The sequence below is a fragment of the Oncorhynchus keta genome, chromosome 34 (assembly GCF_023373465.1).
Source record: "Oncorhynchus keta strain PuntledgeMale-10-30-2019 chromosome 34, Oket_V2, whole genome shotgun sequence".
Taxonomy (NCBI): Eukaryota; Metazoa; Chordata; class Actinopteri; order Salmoniformes; family Salmonidae; genus Oncorhynchus; species Oncorhynchus keta.
In genome coordinates, this window is record NC_068454.1 from 39,224,375 (window position 1) to 39,248,686 (window position 24,312).

Sequence of the window (24,312 nt, forward strand, 5' to 3'; positions counted from 1 at the left end):
ATTGTGTTAGTGGATTTGTCATGTGATAAGTGATAAGATCAATCAATTTAAAAACCACTAGCAATCTCAGCATCATCCTCAATTTCACCTCAGAGTTGTCATCAGCCCATGCAATGCTAAAGACATAGATGAATCAAGTAAACTCTATGCTGCTGCCGCTTATATAGAATCACTGATGAGCCATCACATAACCTCAATTGGAGACATCTGTTGTTTAAAACTGACGGGGCATCAGCTGACAAAAGGCTACACTGTAATTGTAATGTGTACAACTGCAAATTGTCGGTGTGGAAACCCAGGCAGGTAGATGGCCATCTGGGGAGATGGTTCCAGCCATTTACGAACAACATGTTTGGCCCAACAGGTACACTCAATGATGGGTTAGACCTATTGTTTGTAAACTGCTGGAACCATCAACCTTGTCACCTACCTACTTGTTCATCCACAGGGCAGAACCCAGAGAGACATCTTCCTTACAGACCATAAGAGTGATGATGCCAATCTATTCCATGACATACAGTACATGCCCAAAAGTATGTGGTCACCCCTTCAAATTAGTGTATTCGGCTATTTCAGCCACACCCATTGCTGACAGGTGTATAAAATCAAACACACAGCCATGTAATCTCCATAGACAAACATTGGCAGTAGAATAGCCCATACTGAAGAGCTCAGTGACTTTTAACAAGGCATCGTCATAGGATGCCACCTTTCTAACAAGTCAGTTCATCAACTTTCTATCCTGCTGGAGCTGCCCAGGTCAACTGTAAGTGCTGTTATTGTGAAATGGAAACATCTAGGAGCAACAACGGCCGCGGAGTGGTAGGCCACACAAGTTCACAGAACAGGACCGCACACAAGCCTAAGATCACCATGCACAATGCCAAGCGTCGACTGGAGTGGTCTAAAGCTCGCCACCATTGGCCTCTGTAGCAGTGGAAACGCGTTCTCTGGAGCGATGAATCACGCATCTGGCAGTCCGACGGACAAGTCTGTGTATGGTGGATGCCAAGAGAACGCTACCTGCCCCAATGCATAGTGCCAACTGTACAGTTTGGTGGAGGAGAAATAGTGGTCTGGGTCTGTTTTTCATGTTTCAGGCTAGGCTGTCACCTTCGTTGTAGAAATGAGCGGACCAAGGCGCAGCGTGAGTAGAGTTCCACATATTTATTGAGGTGAAACTTCAAACAAAGAATAAACAAACGTGCAGTTCGTAGCGCACATAGCACTAAACAAAAACAATATCCCACAACGCAGGTGCAAAAAGGGACACACTAAGTATGATCCCCAATTAGAGGTCACGATATTCAGCTGCCTCCAATTGGGAACCATACTCACACACCAACATAGAACTAAAATAATTAGAAAAAAACCTAGTCACGCTCTGACCTATTACACCATAGAGGTCCCCGAGTGCTCTCTATGGTCAGGGCGTGACAGGGCGTGACTCTGATCGCAAAACCTGAACCTATATGGGGTGGGGTTAGGGTGGGCAGCTAGCGTCGGTGGCGGCTCCGGTGCGGGATGTAGCACCCGCTCAGACTGCGGATCCGGCCATGAAGCCGGGCTGAACGCCGTGCCTGGACTGAGCACCGGCGCAGAGGAAGGCTCCGGCCATGGAGCAGGACTGGACTCCGTGCCTGGACTGGGCACCGGCGCAGAGGAAGGCTCCAGCCATGGCCCGTCACTGGAGGCTCTGGACTGTGAACCGTCGCTGGAAGCTCCAGGCCGTGGACCATCACTGGACGTTCCGGACTGTAGACCATCGCTGGAGACTCAGGGCTGGTGACACACAATTCAGGGCGAGTACGGGGAGCCGGCACAGGACGTACCGGACTGGGGAGGTGCACCGGAGGCCTGGTGCGTGGAGCCGACACAGGTTTCACCGGACTGATGACACACTCTTCAGGGCGAGTGCGGGGAGCCGGCACAGGACGTACCGGGCTGGGTAGGCACACTGGAGGCCTGGTGCGTGGAGCCGGCACAGGTTTCACCGGACTGATGACACGCTCTTCTGGGCGAGTGTGGGGAGCCGGCACAGGATGAGAAGGCTCTCTTCAGGGCAAATGCGCTGTAGAATACACCTAACCAACATCTCTCTCCAATATCCCTCCTCACACTGCTCCATCAACTCTCCGACGGTCTCTGGCTCTCTCCTCGGCTCGACCGACCGCCCCTTGTGCCCCCCCCCCCCCAAAATATCTTGGGGTTTCTGTGGCCGTGCACCCCGGCGTCGTGGCTTTTCCTCCAGGGCACGCTGCTTGGTCCTGTAGTGGTGGGATATTCTGTCACGTTCGTTGTAGAAATGAGCAGACCAAGGCGCAGCGTGAGTAGACTCTGACCTATTACACCATAGAGAACCCCGGGGGCTCTCTATGGTCAGGGTGTGACATAGGCCCCTTAGTTCCAATGAAGATGATTCTGTACTTACAACTTTGTGGCAACAGTTTGGGGAAGGCCCCTTCCTGTATCAGCATGGCAATGCCCCCGTGCACAAAGCGCGGTCCATACAGAAATTGTTTGTCGAGATCGGTGTGGAAGTAGCAATGAGTCCATTTGATCTCATCATCATGATCTGTATGATCCATGATATTAAAGAGATTCTCTGGTATATTTCTATACTTTTTAGCCAGAAGTTCTGAAAGTATCACATGTCATTTTTCCCTCTCTCGCTCTGCTGTGGGCACATCATGCTAGGTGTCACTCATATAGCGAGGGGCTGAAGCTCATTGGCTGAAATATAATTGCTCGGTGGATGGCCACATGGGGGAAAATATAGTGACAGCTTCCAGCAAAGAAGTTGCTACATCTTACAGGGGCATAGCTGGGCTAGGCTACTACCGAAAAAGCTATATGTAGGGGTATGGTTGCAAAATTACAGTAATTTTCCCAAAATTCCCATGTTTTCTTTAATTCTAGTTGAAGGATTCCTGATTTCCTGCTTATTGTAAGCAAAGTGTTTTAATAACTTTCAAATGTAGTGCCAGGTCCATATAGAATGAACATCTCTTTACATGATACCATACTGTAAAAGCAGTGTTCTGCTAATATAACAACATGTACATTTCATTGTTATTCTCAGCCGATACAGATACTGTGCCTATTGACATTTTATCTGGTGGTAATGGGGCTACCTTGTCAAACATGTCAGAGTGGTCATATACCTTCCTGTGTGATGTCCCTTATACAACAGGAGTTCCCTGATCCTGGTGCAGAATACACAGGGTTTCTTCCTCCACATATTGACTGATACCATTCAATTCAATTATTTTAAAAAGACAATACAGCTAAAAGTTGTGTCTAGTAAAATGATTATGCCGAGTGCCAGGTCTCCCGCCATTCAGACAGTATCAAGCCTATGTCAATCAGTCTGGTCTTCATCACACCCCCTTGCAAGTCCCCATGTGCTGGCTCCATACATGTTTATATGAACACATACACACATAATCACTGTTCTATTACAGTACCAATGGCAGTTAAGATAGTACATTGTGTGTCAGATATTACATATGATGACGTTTGAACAAGTCAGACTAAACCTACCCAATTCTGTTCTCCCCATCTACAACCATTGGTGAGCAGGGAAGAGGTGAGGCTGGAGGTGAGGCTTGTAAATGGTTTGACATTATACGCATCTAAGAATATTATCAGTTTACATCAATTTTGTTTCACAATTGGGTTATCAAATGCATCAAAGTAATGAAGAGGGTTACTTTCTGTATTTGTACAAATGATGAGCCTGTGAAATCTGTTGCAGAGGGAGACTGGCAACAACGGAGGAGGTGTCACAAGGGTACTTGTGTCGCATAACACTTTTATTCTGAGATCTTGCCTGACAAGCTGTGAAAATCGCAAGTGAACGGTGAATGAAATGATTTTAAGGTCACTAAACCATTGCAATGACATTGCTGGACATGTTATGATACCCACTTTTGCTCCTTCTGGTAGGTCCCGGCATCCGTTTATGGGAACCAGGGGATCAGTCTGGCACCCAGCTGTGCACTTTGTCTAACAGAACAACAGGGTCAACGATTGTCATCATCCTTCAATCATTAACATGGCTTGAGAAAGAACGTAATATCCTTTGGAAGCTAATTCTATTCTTTACAGATGAAGACTAACTGGATCCAGATTGGATTAGCTTCAGGCAGTTGCTATGGCCCTGGGTTGGTTTGATGTTTGTTGCTGCTCTGTAGTACACTGTTGCAGCCAGATATGAGTTAGCTAGTACTACAGTAGCTGCATCCAATATTTATTTGTGACCTAGACATGGTTTGGACCTTGGTTGACACTAACTTAGAGTGGCATGGAAATACGATGGCATTGCCAAAGTAGGCAAGTAATTAGTAGGAAACAAATTTGCCATATTATGACGTCGTCAAATTTACTTTAGAGAGATGGTAATGTTGCCATTACTGTTACAGGCAAAGTTGGTCAAAAATAACCGGCAATGCTAATGTTAGCTAGCTAAAATATTAGTGGTCCCCTCAATCTTAGTTAGCTAGCTAAAGTTATTCTGCATCTAAAGTCAACCTGGTGACATCACAATCATGACAAATGGTTTTCTTACTAATTATTTGACTTCTTTTGAAATGTTATCGTGTTTCCAAACCAAATCCAAGTTTTATTGAGGTAGAGTAATGTTAGCCAGCTAGCTAGTTGGTAGCTAGCTAGCTAATGTCAGCTATGCTAGCAATGATAGTGATAATGATTCTCAAAATATACAGTGAATTCGGAAAGTATTCAGACCCCTTTTACTTTTTACACATTTTATTACGTTACAGCCTTATTCTAAAATGTATTAAATCGTTTTTTGGGAAGTTGAACCTTCACCCCAGTCTGAGGTCCTGAGAGTTCTGGAGCAGGTTTTCATCGAGGATCTCTCTGTAGTTTGCTCCATTCATCTTTCCCTCAAACCTGACTAGTCTCACAGTCGCTGCCGCTGAAAAACATCCCCACAGCATGATGCTGCCACCACTATGCTTCACCGTAGGGATGGAGCTAGGTTTCTCTCCAGACATGACGTTTGGCATTCAGGCCAAATAGATCAATCTTGGTTTCATCAGACCAAAGCATCTTGTTTCTCATGATCTCAGAGTCTTTGGGTGCCTTTTGGCAAACTCCAAGCGGGCTGTCTTGTGTCATTTACTGAGGAGTGGATTCCGTCTGGCCACTACCATAAAGGCCCCATTGGTGGAGTACTGCCTTCTGTAAGGTTCTCCCATCTCCACAGAGGACCTCTGGAGCTATATTAGAGTGACCATGGGGTTCTTGGTCACCTCCCTAACCAAGTCCTTTCTACCTCAATTGCTCAGTTTGGCCAAGAGGCCAGCTCTAGGAAGAGTCTGGTGGTTCCAAACATCTTCCATTTAAGAATGATGGAGGCCACTGTGTTGTTGGGGACCTTCAATGCTGTACCCTTCCCCAGATCTGTGCCTCAACACAATCCTGTCTCAGAGCTCCACAGACAATTCCTTCGACTTCATCACTTGGTTTTTGCTCTGACATACAGTGTCAACTGTGGGACCTTATATTGACAGGTGTGTGCCTTTCCAAATCATGTCCAATCAATTGAATTTACCACAGCTGGATTCCAATTAAGTTGTAGGAATGTCTCAAGGATGATCAATGGAAACAGGATGCAGGATGCAGCTGAATTGAGTCGGCTTAATTTCGAGTCTCATAGCATAGGGGCTGAATACTGATGAACAAAACCTACTCACCAGTTATTGTGGCAACTTTTTCAGGATCCAATCCTTCTTTTTTCTCCGCATCTTCTCCCCTTTTAGCTTGGCGACCTAGAATTTTATTTCTAGATGGCAAAGCCAAAAGACACCATCCCAACCGTGAAGCACGGGGGTGGCAGCATCATTTTGTGGGAGTGCTTTGCTGCAGGAGGGACTGGTGCACTTCACAAAATAGATGTCATCATGAATCTCAAGACATCAGTCAGGAAGTTAAAGCTTGGTCGCAAATGGGTCTTCCAAATGGACAATGACCCCAAGCATACTTCCAAAGTTGTGGCAAAATGGCTTAAGGACAACAAAGTCAAGGTATTGGAGTGGACATCACAAAGCCCTGACCTCAATCCCATAGAACATTTGTGGGCAGAACTGAAAAAGTGTGTAAGAGCAAGGAGGCCTACAAACCTGATTCAGTTACACCAGCTCTGTCAGGAGGAATGGGCTAAAATTCACCCAACGTATTGTGGGAAGTTTGTGGAAGGCTACCCAAAACGTTTGACCCAAGTTAAACAATTTAAAGGAAATTCTAACAAATACTAATTGAGTGTATGTAAACTTCTGACCCACTGGGAATGTGATGAAATAAAGTAAAGCTCAAATAAATCATTCTCTACTATTATTCTGACATTTCACAAAATAAATGTTAAAATACAGTGGTGATCCTAACTGACCTAAAACAGGGAATTTTTACTAAGATTAAATGTCAGGAATTGTGGAAACTGAGTTTAAATGTAGTTGGCTAAGGTGTATGTAAACTTCCGACTTCAACTGTAGGCCCTTTTCAAAGAGATTAGTTGGTTGTTAGGGGCAGTCGAAACAAGCAGAACTTCAGAAGTCTTCCCTCTTCCGCCTACTTCCCTCAGGCATCTAATATGATTGTAAACGGAGACAACTACAATATAGACACTGAGGCATGTATCACTATGTAAATTGCATACCTCCTGCCATTAGGGGCTATTTCAGAGGCCTGTCCAGGAGCCCTGTTGAGTATGATGGCTTTATTGTGTGTTAGGGTTGTTGTAACATCAGCGCATGTGGCCCGGAGAATGGAAACAGATGGCAGTAACATTATGTATTGAGGGTGCTGAACGATGGCTGCCTCATATTCATGAGTGAGCCTGGGGCTCACTTTCATCCCTTCTTCCATTGCTAATGATCCCAAACTACAGTTCCCTCCCAAGGTGGCGTCTATATTGTGCCTGTGTGTCCTCTCTGAAGATGTTCCTGGACAGTGGGCACACATGAGATGGGATACTGGACAGGACACACCATCTCTCTCAGTTAAATGAATTATTATGCACTGAGGGGTAATGAGCCAACCAAGGCGATTCAGTCACGTACCACTGAATGCCATTGGATTAAAAGGTTGATTCTCCTGCTTTCCTTCCCCTGTTTGATCATGAACACATATAAGGTCATCTAATTATAGATTTCCACACAGTCAGAGAAATGAAAGTGCACCTTCCAACTCAAAGAACGGTAATGAGATTTGCATTCATTGAAAATGTGACTGAATTGACTGAAGAGTTGTTGCCATTGCTTGTGATTTAGATCCTTGACATTCTGTTTTGAAGTCTAAAATCATACTTTTGTGTCACTTCTTCAATTGATTGTTTACTGCAGGAATAAACACGTCCAACATCTTCTGTTGTTTAGGAAAGGGACGATTCTTCCGATTCCGCCAGGCTGCCTTGAGTCTGGTCTCCAACAAACAGTCTCTTCCACAAGAGGACCCAGATGCCGTTACGGTGGACTCACCCTCCTCCTCGGTGGCTCTGACCAATTTCCAGTCGCCTCCGACCAAGGAAAACTGCAGCCCCACCAATGCCAAAGACACACGGGCCCTCATCAGCTCCAGCCACCACTCCTCCCAGGCCAGTTTGCATGGACCCGGACCCCTGAGCCACTCCTCTCCCAAGCAGTACACCTGGGAAAGGCTGTACCAGACAGAGGCGCACCAGTCCACCACCTGCCTGGCACACACCATCTCCAGAGGCAGCATCAGCGGGAGCAGCATGAGGCGAGCGTCCTCCGTCCACGACATAGAAGGCTTCAGCAACTCCAAGAGCATGTTCAGGGACCGACACGCAAGTGAAGGTAAAGTAGGATAATGAAATGTCTAATGAAAGCCTTGTGGTACCTAGATTTAGAATGGGGGACAGAGGTTTTGTCATCTATGTGAATAGAGAATGCTCCTTGCTCAATAATTGTGTATGATAGTATGCTATCACAGATTTATGTCAGCATTATCTGCATCCACAGTACTATGTATTTCTCTCTTCCTCTCAACTGTATAATGCTGCTTTTAGACAATGGTCGCTATATCCGAGGTAACGATGTGTTCTCTGACCATGCTTGATGTGCACTGGACTGTTTGAAGCATGTATCCTAATCAAGACAATTGCCCTCAATTATGATTATTTCGCCCTGAAATTCTACTCTCAATGGAAGTGCTGCACTTGAGAATGTGTTGTGACTTAGACATTTAGGTGTGGTAACGTTTTTGTCATGTCAGCTTATTTGAAATGTCTTTTGATGATTGATCAACACCTCTTGAATGAAAGCCTGCTGCCTCAACTGATTGCTAATATTGCCATCCACACCCAACACCTGCATGAAAGACAGCCATTTTGCTTTATTGTGGGGGGGGGGGGATCAGCTCTGTCAGCTTCCCATGAATACTACTGCATGCTCTTTACTAGCGCTGTGCTATAGTGTATTACCACCTCTCTCTCTATAGTCAATTCCTTTGGGTTTTCTTCACATTCCAGGTCCGTTCAACCATTTCAAGTCCAGTTTGCTGGGCTCCACCTCGGAGTCCAACATCAACAAGTACAGCACCATCAACAAGATCCCGCTGATTGCGCTCAACTTCGCAGAGCGGAATAACGAAAATAAGGCACAATCTCCTCCATCGTCAGAAAACACTATCGTAGCACCCAAGGTCAAGGACAGAACGCACAACGTCACTGAAAAAGTCACACAGGTGAGACAGTTGACGCCATTTGTATGGAAAGCAGATTTGACTGTTGTAACATTTGTTGGTATAAATCACATTAAAATGTTTTTTATTTTTTTCGTACAACTTTCCTGTTACATCATGCAGAAAACAAGACATGTACCTAATGAATGCCTGACACATATGATTATTTTTCGGCGCTAATGGCTGCTTCGACATCCTCAATGAATTGAGGTTTGTGCTCTGTGGGAAAACAAGTCCAGCAGTGTAGCAGAAACTCTTCTGCTTGTGCCTAGGACAACTAACCGCTGTACAGTGACTGTCGTATCATTAATGTCAGTGACAAACCTCAGCACAGTCTGTAGGATAGAAAACCAAGTTTTCCTTTGACAGGTGAAAACCAAGCACTCCTGACAATGACAATCTATAGAAGGGACAAGCCATTCTGACTCATAAATACAGCCATCATCCTACTGAACTCTCCATTTCTGTGTTGCTGTACCTTGAGTTGGCCATTCAACGGGTTTTTCACATCAGTAGCTGTCGGGACGCAATTAAGAATCCATAATTGTCAGAGCTCATTAGGATCCAGAGGAGAGGAAAGCCACATACTCAATGGCTATTAGATTACAACATTGCTTGAATAACCATAATAAGCCACAGAGTCCAACCATGGAGAAAAGCTTACAGAGATGTTAACCAAGCTGTTGAACGTTGGACACTGTCTGTTGTATCTATGCCATTGTTATGAATCGAGCACTACAAATGTCTAAAAAAAGAGCACAAAGTAGTCTTTTCAAAAGATGTACGGCTAGGATACGTTACCTGATTATCCTCCTTCAATACTATCATATCATATCAAATGAATCAAAGTCAATAGATTCATTTACTGCCACTTACTGCCAGAATGTGAGATGGTAAGGCAGTGATCCTGTGGAACACATCTGTATTGGAAGTCACATGATTCACATCCCAAGACAGAGGCAATTGTCATGTCTGTCAATTGAGAGTAGAGGACTGTGCAGCACTTACTCTCGGGTTAACTGAGTCAAGTGGGTTAAAAGCAGACTCTGGTTAAACTGTCAGATTAATATTTTGCCATTCCGACAAAGGTTTGACACTCATATCTACAGAGTAAAACTTTATTTCTATCAGAAGCCTAGTTAATTAGTGCTCTTAGTGGTTGCTGTCTTCGTGGTTGCTGTCTTAGTGCTCTTAGTGGTTGCTGTCTTCGTGGTTGCTGTCGTAGTGCTCTTAGTGGTTGCCACTTCTCTCTCTGCTACTACAGGTACTGTCACTTGGCGCTGATGTCCTTCCAGAATACAAGCTCCAGACTCCACGCATGGACAGATTCACCATCCTCCACTACAGTCCCTTCAAAGCTATGTGGGACTGGCTCATCCTGCTGCTGGTCATCTACACAGCCATTCTTACTCCCTACTCTGCTGCTTTCCTACTCAATGACCGCGAGGAGCAAATGAGGCGCGAGTGTGGATACTCCTGCAATCCCCTGAACGTGGTGGATTTCATGGTGGACATCATGTTCATCGTTGACATTGTTATCAACTTCCGAACCACCTATGTGAATCTGAACGAGGAAGTGGTCAGCCAGCCAGGGAAGATTGCCATTCAATACTTCAAAGGCTGGTTCCTTATAGACATGGTGGCTGCGATCCCCTTTGACCTGCTTATCTTCGGTTCAGGATCAGATGAAGTAAGTCGTCCCTGATGCATGTCTTTCCCTGTGTTTTTCTCTCTGGGAGGTTTATTGCATATCACTTTAGCAGTGCTCCCATTCTTTTCCCATTTACTAAGCTCAGTTTTATGGGCTACTACTTAAAGCCTGCATTTCTCTGTCTCGTCTCTGAAAGGATTACTGTATTAAATTGCATGTTGCCTTTTTTTTCTTCTGAATGGCCGTCATTTCAAAATCCATTTACGTGGATTAATGGCTTACAAATGGCAATCAATGATGCATTTAAATGAGGGGGGAGTCAGCAGCGCTGTGTGCACAGCTTACATGCAGATGTGAAAGGCCCATTGGGAGGCAGGCTGGCTTGTTTATTTATGAGGGAATATCCCTTCAGGGTCTGGAGCCACTTCAGCGCTTTATCATGCTTTGTTGGCACACCAGAACATGAGAGACAGCTCGTGCTTATAAACCATAATCACCTATTCTACTGCTGCTGAGTCAGACTGAATATTGACAACAAACCAAAATTTAAACCAGTGTAATAAACCAAAACCTTTCCATTTTAAATTTACCCCCATTGTCTTCTATCTATGCCACCAAGGTTTGTGTCCAATTTTTTACCTTCAAATATATATTTTTTTATGTATGTTTTGGATGAAATTGAAACAGGATCTTTAGTACTGTAGAGCTACAGCTTATTTAAGGGTAATTGTTGACCATTATTAGTTTTCTTTATTGACCAACAGCAACCAGGTGTAGGGAGTTATTTTGTCACAACCTGCAAGTGTTAATGGATTCACATATTTGCCCTTTCAAAGCATAGTTTTTGTCTAAGACAGTAATGATCAGGGAGATTTGTAACCAAGCCAGCAGGCTCCCGTGCTGTGTTTAAGTTCTCCGCCATGCTTCAGTTGCTTATACCCTGCTGGCTGCACAACACACTATACATAACATAGTATTGTTTGCATTCCACTGTAGGTATTGCAGTAATATTTTTTGTAGACTTGAGACTATGCAATGTATTTTTATATGTACTATTGTGTAGGAAAATGTGGTAGTATGCTCGGCAAAAAAAATATAATAATACACTGACCGTTGTTTCCTTTTAACTAAATTAGTAATACATTTTTTAGTAATATTACGTACATATTTTTGTACTTGTACTTAGTAAGAAGCTTTTGCTCAGTGGGAATAGCTTGAAAGAAAGTAGTGTGTTTTTGCCTGTCTTGCATCCCCTGAATAGTTTAATTGAGGAGGCTATTTTCTATTGGTAACGGACCTGTAATGCTACTATAAGCCCTAGCTATGTGGAGCTAGATCAAACAGCTAAAGGGGGCCAGGCAGGGATAAGTACATGAGCGCAGTGCTAGAAAGACACGCTGTACATGTACAGTATGTTCCTCGGCCGAGAACTGCTACAGAAAGCATCAAAGAATGTCCAGACTTAACAGCTGCTCATTCAATGTTTCAATTGGATCTGTTTCACACAATTACAGCATCGCCGCAGCTTCAACAATGACATTTCTACCCATTCAACAAACAAACATTCCCACGGCCACACACCAAAGTCTCATCCACACATACAGCGGGGTCCATAATAATTGGCACCCTTGATAAAGATTAGGAAAGAATACTATAAAATCCAAATCAAATACTGAGCTATGTTGTATTCTAAAAAAATATATTGTTTAACAAGTACTGTAAGTATGAGGTACTTTTCTGCACCGCTGGTGTGCTTGGCCAAAGAGCTCTATTTGCATGTCATCTGACCATCGCACCGGTTCCAATCAAAGTGTCAATGCCGCTTATCAAACTGCAGGCGGTGCTACTGTATGGTCAGATAACATGAAAATACATCTCTTTGCCCATGCACACCACTGGTGGGTTTGGTGTTGAAAAACAGAAGCGTATGCAGAAAAGTACCTCATACCTATGGTAAACTATGATGGTAGATTTTTGATGTTCAGCCTCCTGAGGTTGCGCCTCCTGAGGCGCTATTGCGCCTTCTTCACCACACTGTCTGTGTGGGTGGACCATTTAAATTTGTCTGTGATGTGTACGCCCAACTTTCGACCTTCTCCACTGCTGTCCCTTCGATGTGGATCGGGAAGTGCTCCCTCTGCTGTTTCCTGAAGTCCACAATCATCTCCTTTGTTTTTTTATCGCTGAGTGAGAGGTTGTTTTCCTGACACCACACTCCGAGGGCCCTCACCTCCTCCTTGTAGGCTCATCGTTGGTGATTAGGCCCACTACTGTTGTGTCATCTGCAAACTTGATGATTGAGTTGGAGGCGTGCATGGCCACGCAGTCATGGGTGAACAGGGAGTACAGGCGAGGGCTTAGCACACACCATCATTACATTTGCCGATGACACAACAGTGGTAGGCCTGATCACCGACAACGATGAGACAGCCTAAAGGTAGGAGGTCAGAGACCTTGCCGTGTGGTGCCAGGACCACAACCTCTCCCTCAACGTGATCAAGACAAAGGAGATGATTGTGGACTACAGGAAAAGGAGGACCGAGCACACCCCCATTCTCATCAACAGGGCTGTAGTGGAGCAGGTTGAGAGCTTCAAGCTCCTTGGTGTCCACATCACCAACAAACTAACATGGTCCAAGCACACCAAGACAGTCGTGAAGAGGACACGACAAAACCTATTCCCCCTCAGGAGACTGAAAAGATTTGGCATGGGTCTCAGATCCTCAAAACGTTCACAGCTGCACCATCGAGAGCATCCTGGTTGCATCACTGCCTGGTATGGCAACTGCTTGGCCTCTGACCACAAGGCACTACAGAATGTAGTGCGTACGCCCCAGTACATCACTGGGGCCAAGCTTCCTGCCATCCAGGACCTCTATACCAGAAGAAGGCCAATACAATTGTCAAAAGACTCCAGCCACCCTAGTCATAGACTGATCTCTCTACTACCGCATGGCAAGTGGTCCAAGAGGCTTCTAAACAGCTTCTACCCCCAAGCCATAAGACTCCTGAACGTCTAATCAAATGACTATTTGCATTGCTACTCTCTGTTATTATCTATGCAAAGTCACTTTAATAACTCTACCTACATGTACTTATTACCTCAATTACCTCAACTTACCAGCACATTGACTCTGCACAGGTACCCCATGTATATTGCCTTGCTATTGTTATTTTACTGCTGCTCTTTAATTATTTGTTACTTTAACTTCTTATTCTTTTTTTCTTTCTGTTGTTGTTGCTTTGTTGGTTAAGGGCTTGTGGTAAGCATTTCACTGCAAGGTCTACACCTGCGCATGTGACAAATACAATTTGATTTGTTTTGATTTCAGTAATGTAATTCAGGTCTTTAGATGGTATACACATGAAATTGTGTCATTCCAAACTTTATCTGCAACGTTATATACCATTCTGTTGTGACTTGAGCGATACCTCTCTGTCCATTCTAGTTGCAGGCTATGTAGAGAATGGAACAGCTGGATAGGGGAAAAAGGTTGAGCAGCACAATGAGGATGAGGAAGTGAATTGCTGGTTGCGGTAAACAAGTGAAATCTTTTTTTAAAGTCTCTGGACCATTCTATAACATTCCATTTACATAAAACATTTAGATTTGGTTGTAAAAACACAAACTTATCGTTTAGGTCAAGACTGCCCAACCCTCTTCCTGGAGATCTACTGTCCTTTATGTTTTCAATCCAACCCTAATTTAGCGTATCTAATTTAGCTAGTTAAGGTCTTGCTGAGCAGCTAATTAGTAAAATCAGTTGTGTTACATTAGGGTTGGACTGAAAACCCACAGGACGGTAGATCTCCAGGAAAAGGGTTGGGCACCCCTGCTTTACCAAGTATAAGGACATTTTTGCCCAAAAGTTCATTGCCCCTGCCAGGAGGCTGACACTTGCCTGCAAGTGGATCTTCCAGCAAGACAATAAGCGCTAATCAAAAGCGCTAATCAAAATCCAAAAATAAATTGTTAATTGACCACAAAGTCAAAAATTTTAAATAGTTATCTCAGTCTCTGGACTTTAACACCAATGAAAACCTGTGGTTTGAATTGAAGAGTGTACTCCATGAGTGCAAACAAAGGACATCCAGGATCTGGAAAGATTATGTATGGACGAAATAAAATAAAAATTTGTAGCATAAAATATAAACTCAGCAAAATAAGAAATGGCCCTTTTTGAAGATATTTCGTAAAAATCCAAATAACTTCACAGATCTTCATTGTTAATAGCGACTAGCAATCCCGTATCCGGGAGCGTAATCATAGCCTCAAGCACATTACCATAACGCAACTTTTCCTATTCATGAAAATCGCAAATGAAATGAACTAAATATATTCAAACACAACACTGTCATCTCAGATTTTCAAAATATGCGTTACAGCCAACGCTAGACAAGCATTTGTGTAAGTTTATCATGGCATAATGCTATGCTAGGCTCTGCTGGCAGCAGGCAACATTTTCACGAAAATAAGAAAAGCAACCAAATTAAATAATTTACCTTTGAAGAACTTCAGATGCTTTCACTCAGGAGACTCCCAGTTAGATAGCAAATGTTCCTTTTTTACAAAAAATAAAGGTCCCGTTTGTTCATCAGTTTTGGCTAAGAAATCGACCAAAAAATACTTAAACTATAACGCCAAACTTTTTTCAAAATTTGCTCCATAATATCGACAGAAACACGGCAAACGTTGTTTAGGATCCATCCTCAAGGTGTTTTTAACATATGTATTCAATAATATATCCGTCGAGGCAGTTGATTTCTCATAAGAAGCGATTGGAAAAATGGCTACCTCAGTATTTTACACAACGTTTTCTGCGGGAGACAACATGTGACCACATGCCATATATGGTCCCTTACAGCCATTCTTCAGGGAAATGCCTAAAAATACTTCACAATGCTGCTAGACACCTTGGGGAAAACGTGGAAAACGTAAGCTCATTCACAGCCATATAAGGAGTCATTGGCATGAGGCGGTTTTAAAAAATGCGGCACTTCCTGATTGGATTTATTTCTGGGTTTCGCCTGTAACATCAGTTCTGTGGCACTCACAGACAATATCTTTGCAGTTTTGGAAACGTCAGAGTGTTTTCTTTCCAAAGCTGTCAATTATATGAATAGTCGAGCATCTTTTCGTGACAAAATATCTTGTTTAAAACGGGAACGTTTTTCATCTAAAAATTAAAATAGTGCCCCCTATATCCAACTGTGTTTAAACACAGTTTCCCATTTAATGAACATGCACCTGTGGAACGATCGTTAAGACACAAACAGCTTACAGACGGTAGGCAATTAAGGTCACAGTTACAGACTCTGAAAAACACCAAAAGAAAGATGACCAGGGTCCCCGCTCATCTGTGTGAACGTGCCTTAGGCATGCTGCAAAGAGGCATGAGGACTGCAGATGTGGCCAAGGCAATAAATTGCAATGTCCGTACTGTGAGATGCCTAAGACAGTGCTACAGAGAGACAGGGTGGACAGCTGATCGTCTTCGCAGTGGCAGACCATGTGTAACAACACCTGCACAGGATCAGTACATCCGAACATCACACCTGCGGGACAGGTACAGGATGGTACCAACAACTGCCCGAGTTACACCAGGAATGCACAATCTCTCCAGCAGTGCTCAGAATGTCCGGAATAGGCTATGAGAGGCTGGACTGAAGGCTTGTTGGCCTGCTGTAAGGCAGGTCCTCACCAGACATCACTGGCCACAATGTCGCTTATGGGCACAAACCCACCGTCGCTGGACCAGACAGGACTGGCAAAAAAAGTGCTCTTCGCTGACAAATCACGGTTTTGTCTCACCAGGGGTGATGGTCAGATTCGCGTTTATCGTAGAAGGAATGAGCTTTACACCGAGGCCTGTACTCTGGAGCGGGATCGATCATGGTCTGGGGAGGTGTGTCACAGCATCATGGGACTGAGTTTGTTGTCATTGCAGGCAATCTCAACGCTGTGCGTTACAGTGAAGACATCCTCCTCCCTCATGTGGTGCCCTTCCTGCAGGCTCATCTTGACTTGACCCTCCAGCGTGACAATGCCACCAGCCATACTGCTCGTTCTGTGCGTGATTTCGTACAAGACAGGAATGTCAGCGTTCTGCCATGGCCAGCGAAGAGCCCGGATCTCAATCCCATTTAGGACGTCTGGGACCTGTTGGATCAGAGGGTGAGGTCTAGGGCCATTTCTCCCCAGAAATGTCCGAGAACTTGTAGGTATCTTGGCGGAAGAGTGGGGTAACCTCTCACAACAAGAACTGGCAAATCTGGTGCAGTCCATGAGGAGGAGATGCACTGCAGTACTTAATGCAGCTGGTGGCTACACCAGATACTGACTGTTACTTTTGACTTTGACTCCCCCTCTGTTCAGGAACACATTATTCCATTTATGTTTGTCACATGTCTGTGGAACTTGTTCAGTTTATGTCTCAGTTGTTGAATCTTGTTATGTTCATACAAACATTTACACATGTTAAGTTTTCTGAAAATAAACGCAGTTGACAGTGAGAGGACGTTTAGCTCAGTATTTGTATTATTTATTTTATACATTCTTTTTTAGCAACATGACATCTTATTAAGATCTATTCATATACACCCCCAGGAAGAATATGACACTTTAAAAAAATCTCACAAGTGAGCACTTGTGATATGGTCATTTTCACATTTTCATAAATTCTTAGAATGTTTGGGAATTACGTATACCAAAGCATTTGTGAATATTCTATAACAATATAGAAGTGGGAATGCGGCCGTGCATTTGGACAATCAATAGACATTGCAGTAAAGAAAACGTAATAAAAACCTCTGTCTTGTCCAGGACTGGAGTCTACGCAGACCAGTGTGCCATAGCCAATCAGAGCTAGAGTAGGCCTTTATGCAAACAAGCCATTTGCCACACTGGCCTGCCATCATACACTTTAAACTGGACTGTGTTTCCAGGCAGTTGCAACAGCGCGACTTTAGATCATTAGAACGCATTAGCCAAAAGCCACAAAATACACCTGAATGGATTTCTGAAAATATGTACAGTAAATACCGTGGGAGTCCTCTTACATCTGGGAACTTTAAAGTCCTTTTTATCAAACAACCATTAATATGTAGGCTCTCTCAGTTATGCACATCAACAACTAATGCTAGCCAGAGCAAGATGAGCTAAAATCTAACGAAGCAACATTAGATAAACCCTCTCAAACATTTTCAGCTAGCTGGCAGTCAAAATCGCACTGATACACAATGGGTAAGTAAGTGTATCCAATTTGTCCTTCTGCAGCTGTAGCCTACTCGTCCTTTTGCTTGTCCCAAGCAAGCACCCAAGCTAACTGGCTAAAGTTGACTAGCTTGCTATCTAGCTACTTCCAGACACAAACGAGAGAACACCTCACTCTGACCATTTTATTCACACTAGCAAAGGTGGTTAGGCTGTTTAAATGTTATCTAGAGCGGTCATAACTAAACATTTATTTTTTTTGCCTACGTTTACTTATACCGGTCATATTCAGCGGGTGTTGCTCATTTTTAAATTCATCAGTTGTTCTGCACTCTGGCACACTCAGACGAGAGTACGCTGAAGTCGGAGTAGATGGCCAGTGAATTTGCAAACGCAAGAGATATGCTAACTGTGATAACAGTCGTTCAAATTATTTCTAGCTAACCAAATGACACCTGCATCTCTAGCTGTGTATAGCCACCAAAAAATGATATCAGGGGAAACATCAGTCAATCATCTGCTCCTCCAATGACATGGTATCCTCCTAGCAGATAGCTAGCTATCTACTGTAGCTAATGTTAGGCTCTGTGTCTTTAGCTTGCTACATAAATAGATACGCTAACCTATTAGCCACGTTATGACTGACTTGTGATCATTGCCCTTGCTAGTTTGATTGTATTGACATTCCCAGAGTTAGTTACATTCGTCCGTTTTTGTCCTAAATATTGAAACATGTAAACTGAAACAGTGGATCCTGAATGGAGGCAGCAAACAATGTAGGCCAGGTGTGATTTACAACCTGATAACAATATTTTTTGGACTACCAAGAAATGTATTGGTGAATTGTATTAATCATGCATTAAACTGCATCCAGCCAACGACGTTGCCAGAGTACTAACCACCGGTCCTGGGATTCATCATTGCGCATACCTGGCACTCATCATTATGCACACCTGTTAACCATTATGATTCACACCTGGACTCCATTACCTTCATAATTCCCTCCCCTTTATATGTCACTTTATATGTCACACTCTATGTTCACTCACCAGTTGGTATTGTTCTTGTGTATTGGCGGTCTGCCTTATATTAGTGTCGTGTTCTTGGTTTTATGAAAACGTTGCACCTGCTTCCGACTCACCGCCCCATCATTACAGAATACCAACTCAAAATATGGAATGGAAGCAGCAGGACAACCGGACATCTCCCAGACGATCGATGAACAAGGTGACGTTCTTCGTCAACACCATGATCAACTGGCTCAACTGGGGACGGCCATGGAAGATGTTCTCCGCAGTCTACAACGTCTCAACAGCGGAGGATATTCTAGGGCCAGTCTATCCAACGAGTCAGCTGAGGATATTCTAGAGCCAGTCTACCCACCGAGTCAGCACACCAGCCCATCGCTCAGGTCAGCGATGCCCGTCTATCCCTCCCAGAGAAATATGACGGGAAACAATCCAAGTGCCGTGGCTTCCTCCTTCAGTTTTCCCTCTATTTCGCACATCAGATGGGAGCCCCCTCCACCGAGAGACCGAAGGTTGCCACGGTTATTTCTCTGCTGACTCTGCGGGAATTGGAGTGGGCTACAGCCATCTGGGTGAGAGGAGAGGAGGAGCTTGAGTCTTATGAGTGGTTCATGGCTCTGTTTAAATGTATTTTTGATCATCCCTCAGAGGGCAGAGGGAGGTCAGCGTCTGCTTCAGCTCCAGCAGGGGAATCAGACGGCTGCTGAGTATGCGCTTACCTTCCGGACAGTAGCAGCTTCCAGTGGATGGAATCAGCTGGCGCTCAGCACGTTATTTAGAGGAGGTCTGCATGAGGAGGTCCAGACGGAACTGGCCTGCCGAGATGACAACCTCACCCTGGACGCACTCATTGCGATGGCCATCCATCTGGATAACCTCCTTCGGGAGCATCGGCATCTTCATCACTTCTCTCCCTCTTTCGGCGAGTGTTCGGGATCAGAGCCTGAACCCATGGAGGTAGGGGTCACATGCCTTCCAGCGGTGGACGACTCAGACGGATACTGCTGGGGCTCTGTCTGTATTGTGGCCAGGGAGGGCCCAAGCACCAGCGGTGTCCGTTACTTCAGAATCAGGGATCCACTAGAGCAGAGGGACAGTCACGTGATGTTACATCACCTGGACCATGAGTGAGTATTCCATCTACTGCTCTTCCTGTTAGACTTTGTAGTACCCTTCACTCTGGCTGACTGTCCCTCATTCCCCATGTCTACAGCTTTAATGGATTCTGGTGACAGTGAATCAGACCCTTGCCTCCTCTCTCAATATTACTACATACCCGCTCTCCTCTCCTTTTCCGGTTCAAGGTCTCGATTGTCGGCCTCTAGGATCCAGAACAATCACACACATCACCCAACCACTCACCCTCACCGTGGAGCCCAATCACCAGGAAAATATCCCTTTCATCACCAGTGCACCAGGTCACAAGAGCATCCTCTGCCGACCTTGGCTTTAGCGCCAAAACCCTACCATCTCATGGTCAGGTATGAGAATCACTGACTGGTCACCTGAATGCCGGAAGACCTGCTTCCCTGTCCCCTGTGGTTCCACATCGGTTGAGAGTTCTGTGGTTGCCCTCCAGCCCAACATCCCGGAGGAATATCAGGATCTAAGGGAGGTATTCTCCAAGACCCGCGCTACCTCTCTCCCTCCATATCGCCCCTGGGACTATGCCATTGACCTGTTTTCCAGTGCTACACTGCCGCACAGATGCATCTACCCTCTGTCGGGGGCTGAGACTCAGGCCATGGAGGACTACAATTAAGAGGCGCTTCAACATGGTTTCATCCGCAGGACCACGTGTCGGCTGGTTTCTTCTTCGTGGCCAAGAAGGAGGGGGGATTACACCCTTGTATCGATTAACGTGGACTCAATGACATCACCACAAAATATCGTACCCTCTCCCGTTGGTGCCATCGAGCAGCTCTGTGGGGCCCGGTTCTTCACCAAACTGGACCTGTGGAGTGCCTACAATCTCATTTGCATCCGGAAGGGGATGAGTGGAAGACGGCGTTCAGCACAATGTCTGGTCACTACGAGTACTTGGTTATGCCCTTTGGCTTAGCCAATGCTCCGTCAATGTTCCAGGCATTTGTCAACGAGGTGTTTAGGGACGCGTTAGGACGTCAGGTGACTGTTTACACGGATGGCATCCTAATCTTCTCAACCAAACTGGAAGATAACATCACTCACGTTTGAGCAGTCCTGGAATGCCTCATGGCTAACCACCTGTTTGTCAAGGCGGAGAAGTGTCAATTCCACCACAGGGCTGTCTCCTCCTTGGGCTACCAAATCAGCCCGCAGGGAGTGAGGATGTAGGACAAGAAGGTAGATGCGGTAAGGTCATGGCCAGTCCCAACCACCAAGGGGTTACAACGGTTTTTGGGGTTTGCCAACTTTTACCGCCGCTTCATCAGGAACTTCAGCGCCGTCACCGCCCCTCTCACCTCCCTCCAAGGTTGGGTTGGCCTCCAGCAGCTGACGAGGCCTTTCGTCTCCTCAAGGTGCGTTTCACCTCTGCCCCTTTGCTGAAACACAGATCCCATGCTACCTTTTGTGTTTGAGGTAGACCGTATCTACAATTCGGAGATGGTCCTGTCCAGAGGGCACCCATAATCCCATCCTCCTGAATCGTGGGTCCAGTGGTTTGGAGCATAGATATGGACATTCGCCAGACTATAGAGAGGGAGCCTGCACCCAGATATTGTCCTCCCACGTGCATCTACGTTCCCACAGGGATAAGGGATCGGCTGCTGAACTGGGCACACAGCTGTTGTCGCTGGATATCCAGGTATTTCTCGCACCATCCATTCCCTCACTGAGAAACACTGGTGGCCCACCATGGTGCAGTATGTTACACGGTATGTCAACTCCTGTTCCGTGTGTGTTCAAACCAAGTCCCCCCGGAATGCTCCAGCAGGGAAGCTCCTGCTGCTTCCCGTGCCTCAGTGACCTTGGCTTCCCGTCCATTGTCAGAAGGAACAGGCAGACCGTCACCGCAGTGAGACCCCTGTGTTCCATCCTGGGGATCGTGTCTGACTCTCTACCAGGAACCTCCCACTCTGCCTGCCCTGCAAGAAACTGATCCCCCAGGTTGTGGGGCCATTCAAGGTTCTCCGGAGGGTGACATACAGGATACAATTACCCAGTCACGACCGTATCTCACCCTCTTAACATGTCTCCCTTCTCAGGCCAGTTGTTCCTGGTCCCCTAGCTGATGTTGTCCCTCACACCTCCTAGACATCAAGGAGGGCCCGGGGTACGCTGTCAGATCCTTACTGGACTCCTGACGTTGTGGGGGTCTGCTCCAGTTTCTGGTGGACTGGACAAAGTATGGCCCAGAGGAGCGGTGTTGGGTTCCGGTGGAGGACATTCTGAACCCCAACATCATACATGATTTACCCCTTCTCCAACCGGACCAACCCGCTCCTCGTCCTCGGGGTTGTCCTCGTCCTCGGGGTTGTCCCCCTGGTCGGCGTCGTCCTGCGGCTGGAGCCTCACTCGGCTACCCTGGGGCGGCAGGCCTAGTGGTTAGAGCGTTGGACTAGTAACCGAAAGGTTGCAAGTTCGAATCCCTGAGCTGACAAGGTACAAATCTGTCGTTCTGCCCCTGAACAGGCAGTTAACCCACTGTTCCTAGGCCGTCATTGAAAATAAGAATTTGTTCTTAACTGAGTTGCCTAGTAAAATAAAGGTAAAAGAAAAAAAGAAAAATTAAAAAGCGGGGGGGGGGGTACTGTCATGTCTGCAACTCCCCTCCGGCGCACGATGTTGCCAGAGTACTAACCACCGGTCCTGGGATTCATCATTACGCGCACCTGTTACTCATTATAATTCACAGCTGATTCACATTACCTTCATAATTTCCTCCCCTTTATATGTCACTCTCCCATGTTCACTCACCATTTGGTATTATTCTTGTGTATTGGAGTTCTACCTTATGTTAGTGTCCCGTTCTTGGTTTTATTAAATCGTTGCACCTGCATCTGACCCACCACCCCATCATTACAATACGTCATGGAATGCTGAGTCAAATGGAACCAATTTTTAAAACCTCTTAAGTCGGTTTTGTAGCAAAAACTGTGAATTTGATATTTTTGACCGATATGATTGTCTGTTAAATATCTGCAATGTAGTGAAAATGCTGTCATTTCCACTTTAAGGGTGCCAATAATTATGGACCCCACTGTACATTAGAACCACTGTCAGTGTTATCAATTACGGACCCTTTAAAAATAATGAATGGCAGCCAGGGTCATATTAATTGTCAAGTAAATAAATGATCTCCCTAAAGAGGACGATGGTGTAAGTGTAGCCATTTCTGATGAGAGAGCAAGCAGCAACCTCCCTCATTCATTGTGTTCATCTGCCAGCTGCTTGTATCACAGCTCAGTGTTAATTCGTCCTTGACCAGAGAGTCATTACATTGAAAGTCGCCAAGATTAAGTCTTTGAATTATACTGTTGAGAGGAGTGCTGAGAAAGCTCATTACGGTTGAAATAGTGAATTTGACTCTTTTTCCAGCCTTTTTTTAAAGCAGAGGTGTAAGCTAACTTTGGTAAAACATCTGTCGGACTGAAGTATATTTTAATGCAGCTGTGTGATATTAATATACTTTAAGTTAGTGCACACTATGCATATAAATCAAATGCAGTAAATACATTGAGTATACCAAACACTAGGAACACCTTTCTAATATTGAGTGGCACCCCACCTGGCCCATGTTGACTCCAATGCTTCCCACAGTTGTATAAAGTTGGTTGGATGTCATTGGGTGGTGGACCATTCTTGATACACATGGGAAACGGTTGAGCATGAAAACCCAGCAGCATTGCAGTTCTTGACACAAACCGTTGTGCCTGGCACCTGCTACCATACCCTGTTCAAAGGCACATATTTAGTCTTCCCCATCCATGTGTCAATTGTCTCAAGACTTAAAAAATCCTTCTTTAACCTGTCTCCTCCCCTTCATCTACACGGATTGAAGTGGATTTAATAAGTGACATCAATAAGGGACCATAGCTTTCACCTGGATTTACCTGGTCAGTCTATGTCATGGAAAGACAAGGTGTTCTTAATGTTTTTTACACTCAGTATTTCTTTGGTAAAAGGTGGAACATATTTCAGTGTCTGGTCATGTCTCTTGGAGTGCTTGTTAAATATGCACCGTATGTTTTGTCTCTTTAGACTACCACTCTGATTGGCCTGTTAAAGACAGCCCGACTGCTGCGATTGGTGCGTGTGGCCAGGAAACTGGATCGTTACTCTGAGTATGGAGCTGCTGTGCTAATGCTACTCATGTGCATCTTTGCACTTATTGCTCACTGGCTAGCCTGCATATGGTACGCCATTGGCAATGTGGAGAAGCCTTACCTGGAGCACAAGATTGGTTGGCTCGACAATCTGGGGGTCTCCATTGGCAAGAGGTATAACTACAGTGACCCTAGTTCTGGGCCCTCCATCAAGGACAAATATGTCACCGCACTTTACTTCACGTTCAGCAGTCTAACCAGCGTGGGCTTTGGGAATGTCTCCCCAAATACCAACTCAGAAAAGATCTTCTCTATCTGTGTCATGCTGATCGGCTGTGAGTCTGAACTATCCATTGTGTAACTTTTGTCCTTAAATTGACGAGATTAATTGTACAAATCGATGCATATTATGAAAACACAAAATAATTGTACCCCTGCCTTTAC

At 45.0% G+C, this 24,312-nt stretch overlaps 1 protein-coding gene across 1 annotated transcript in view; it reads left to right on the forward strand.

Annotated features, from left to right (window-relative positions):
- Positions 1–24,312, forward strand: part of LOC118366677 (potassium voltage-gated channel subfamily H member 7-like) — a 97,795-nt gene that overhangs the window by 37,529 nt on the left and 35,954 nt on the right. Inside the window, exons 4-7 of the mRNA XM_052492648.1 lie at positions 7,401–7,841; positions 8,516–8,730; positions 9,992–10,417; positions 23,804–24,203. Coding sequence (XP_052348608.1) covers positions 7,401–7,841; positions 8,516–8,730; positions 9,992–10,417; positions 23,804–24,203 — 1,482 coding nt within the window. The remainder of the gene's footprint in view (positions 1–7,400; positions 7,842–8,515; positions 8,731–9,991; positions 10,418–23,803; positions 24,204–24,312) is intronic.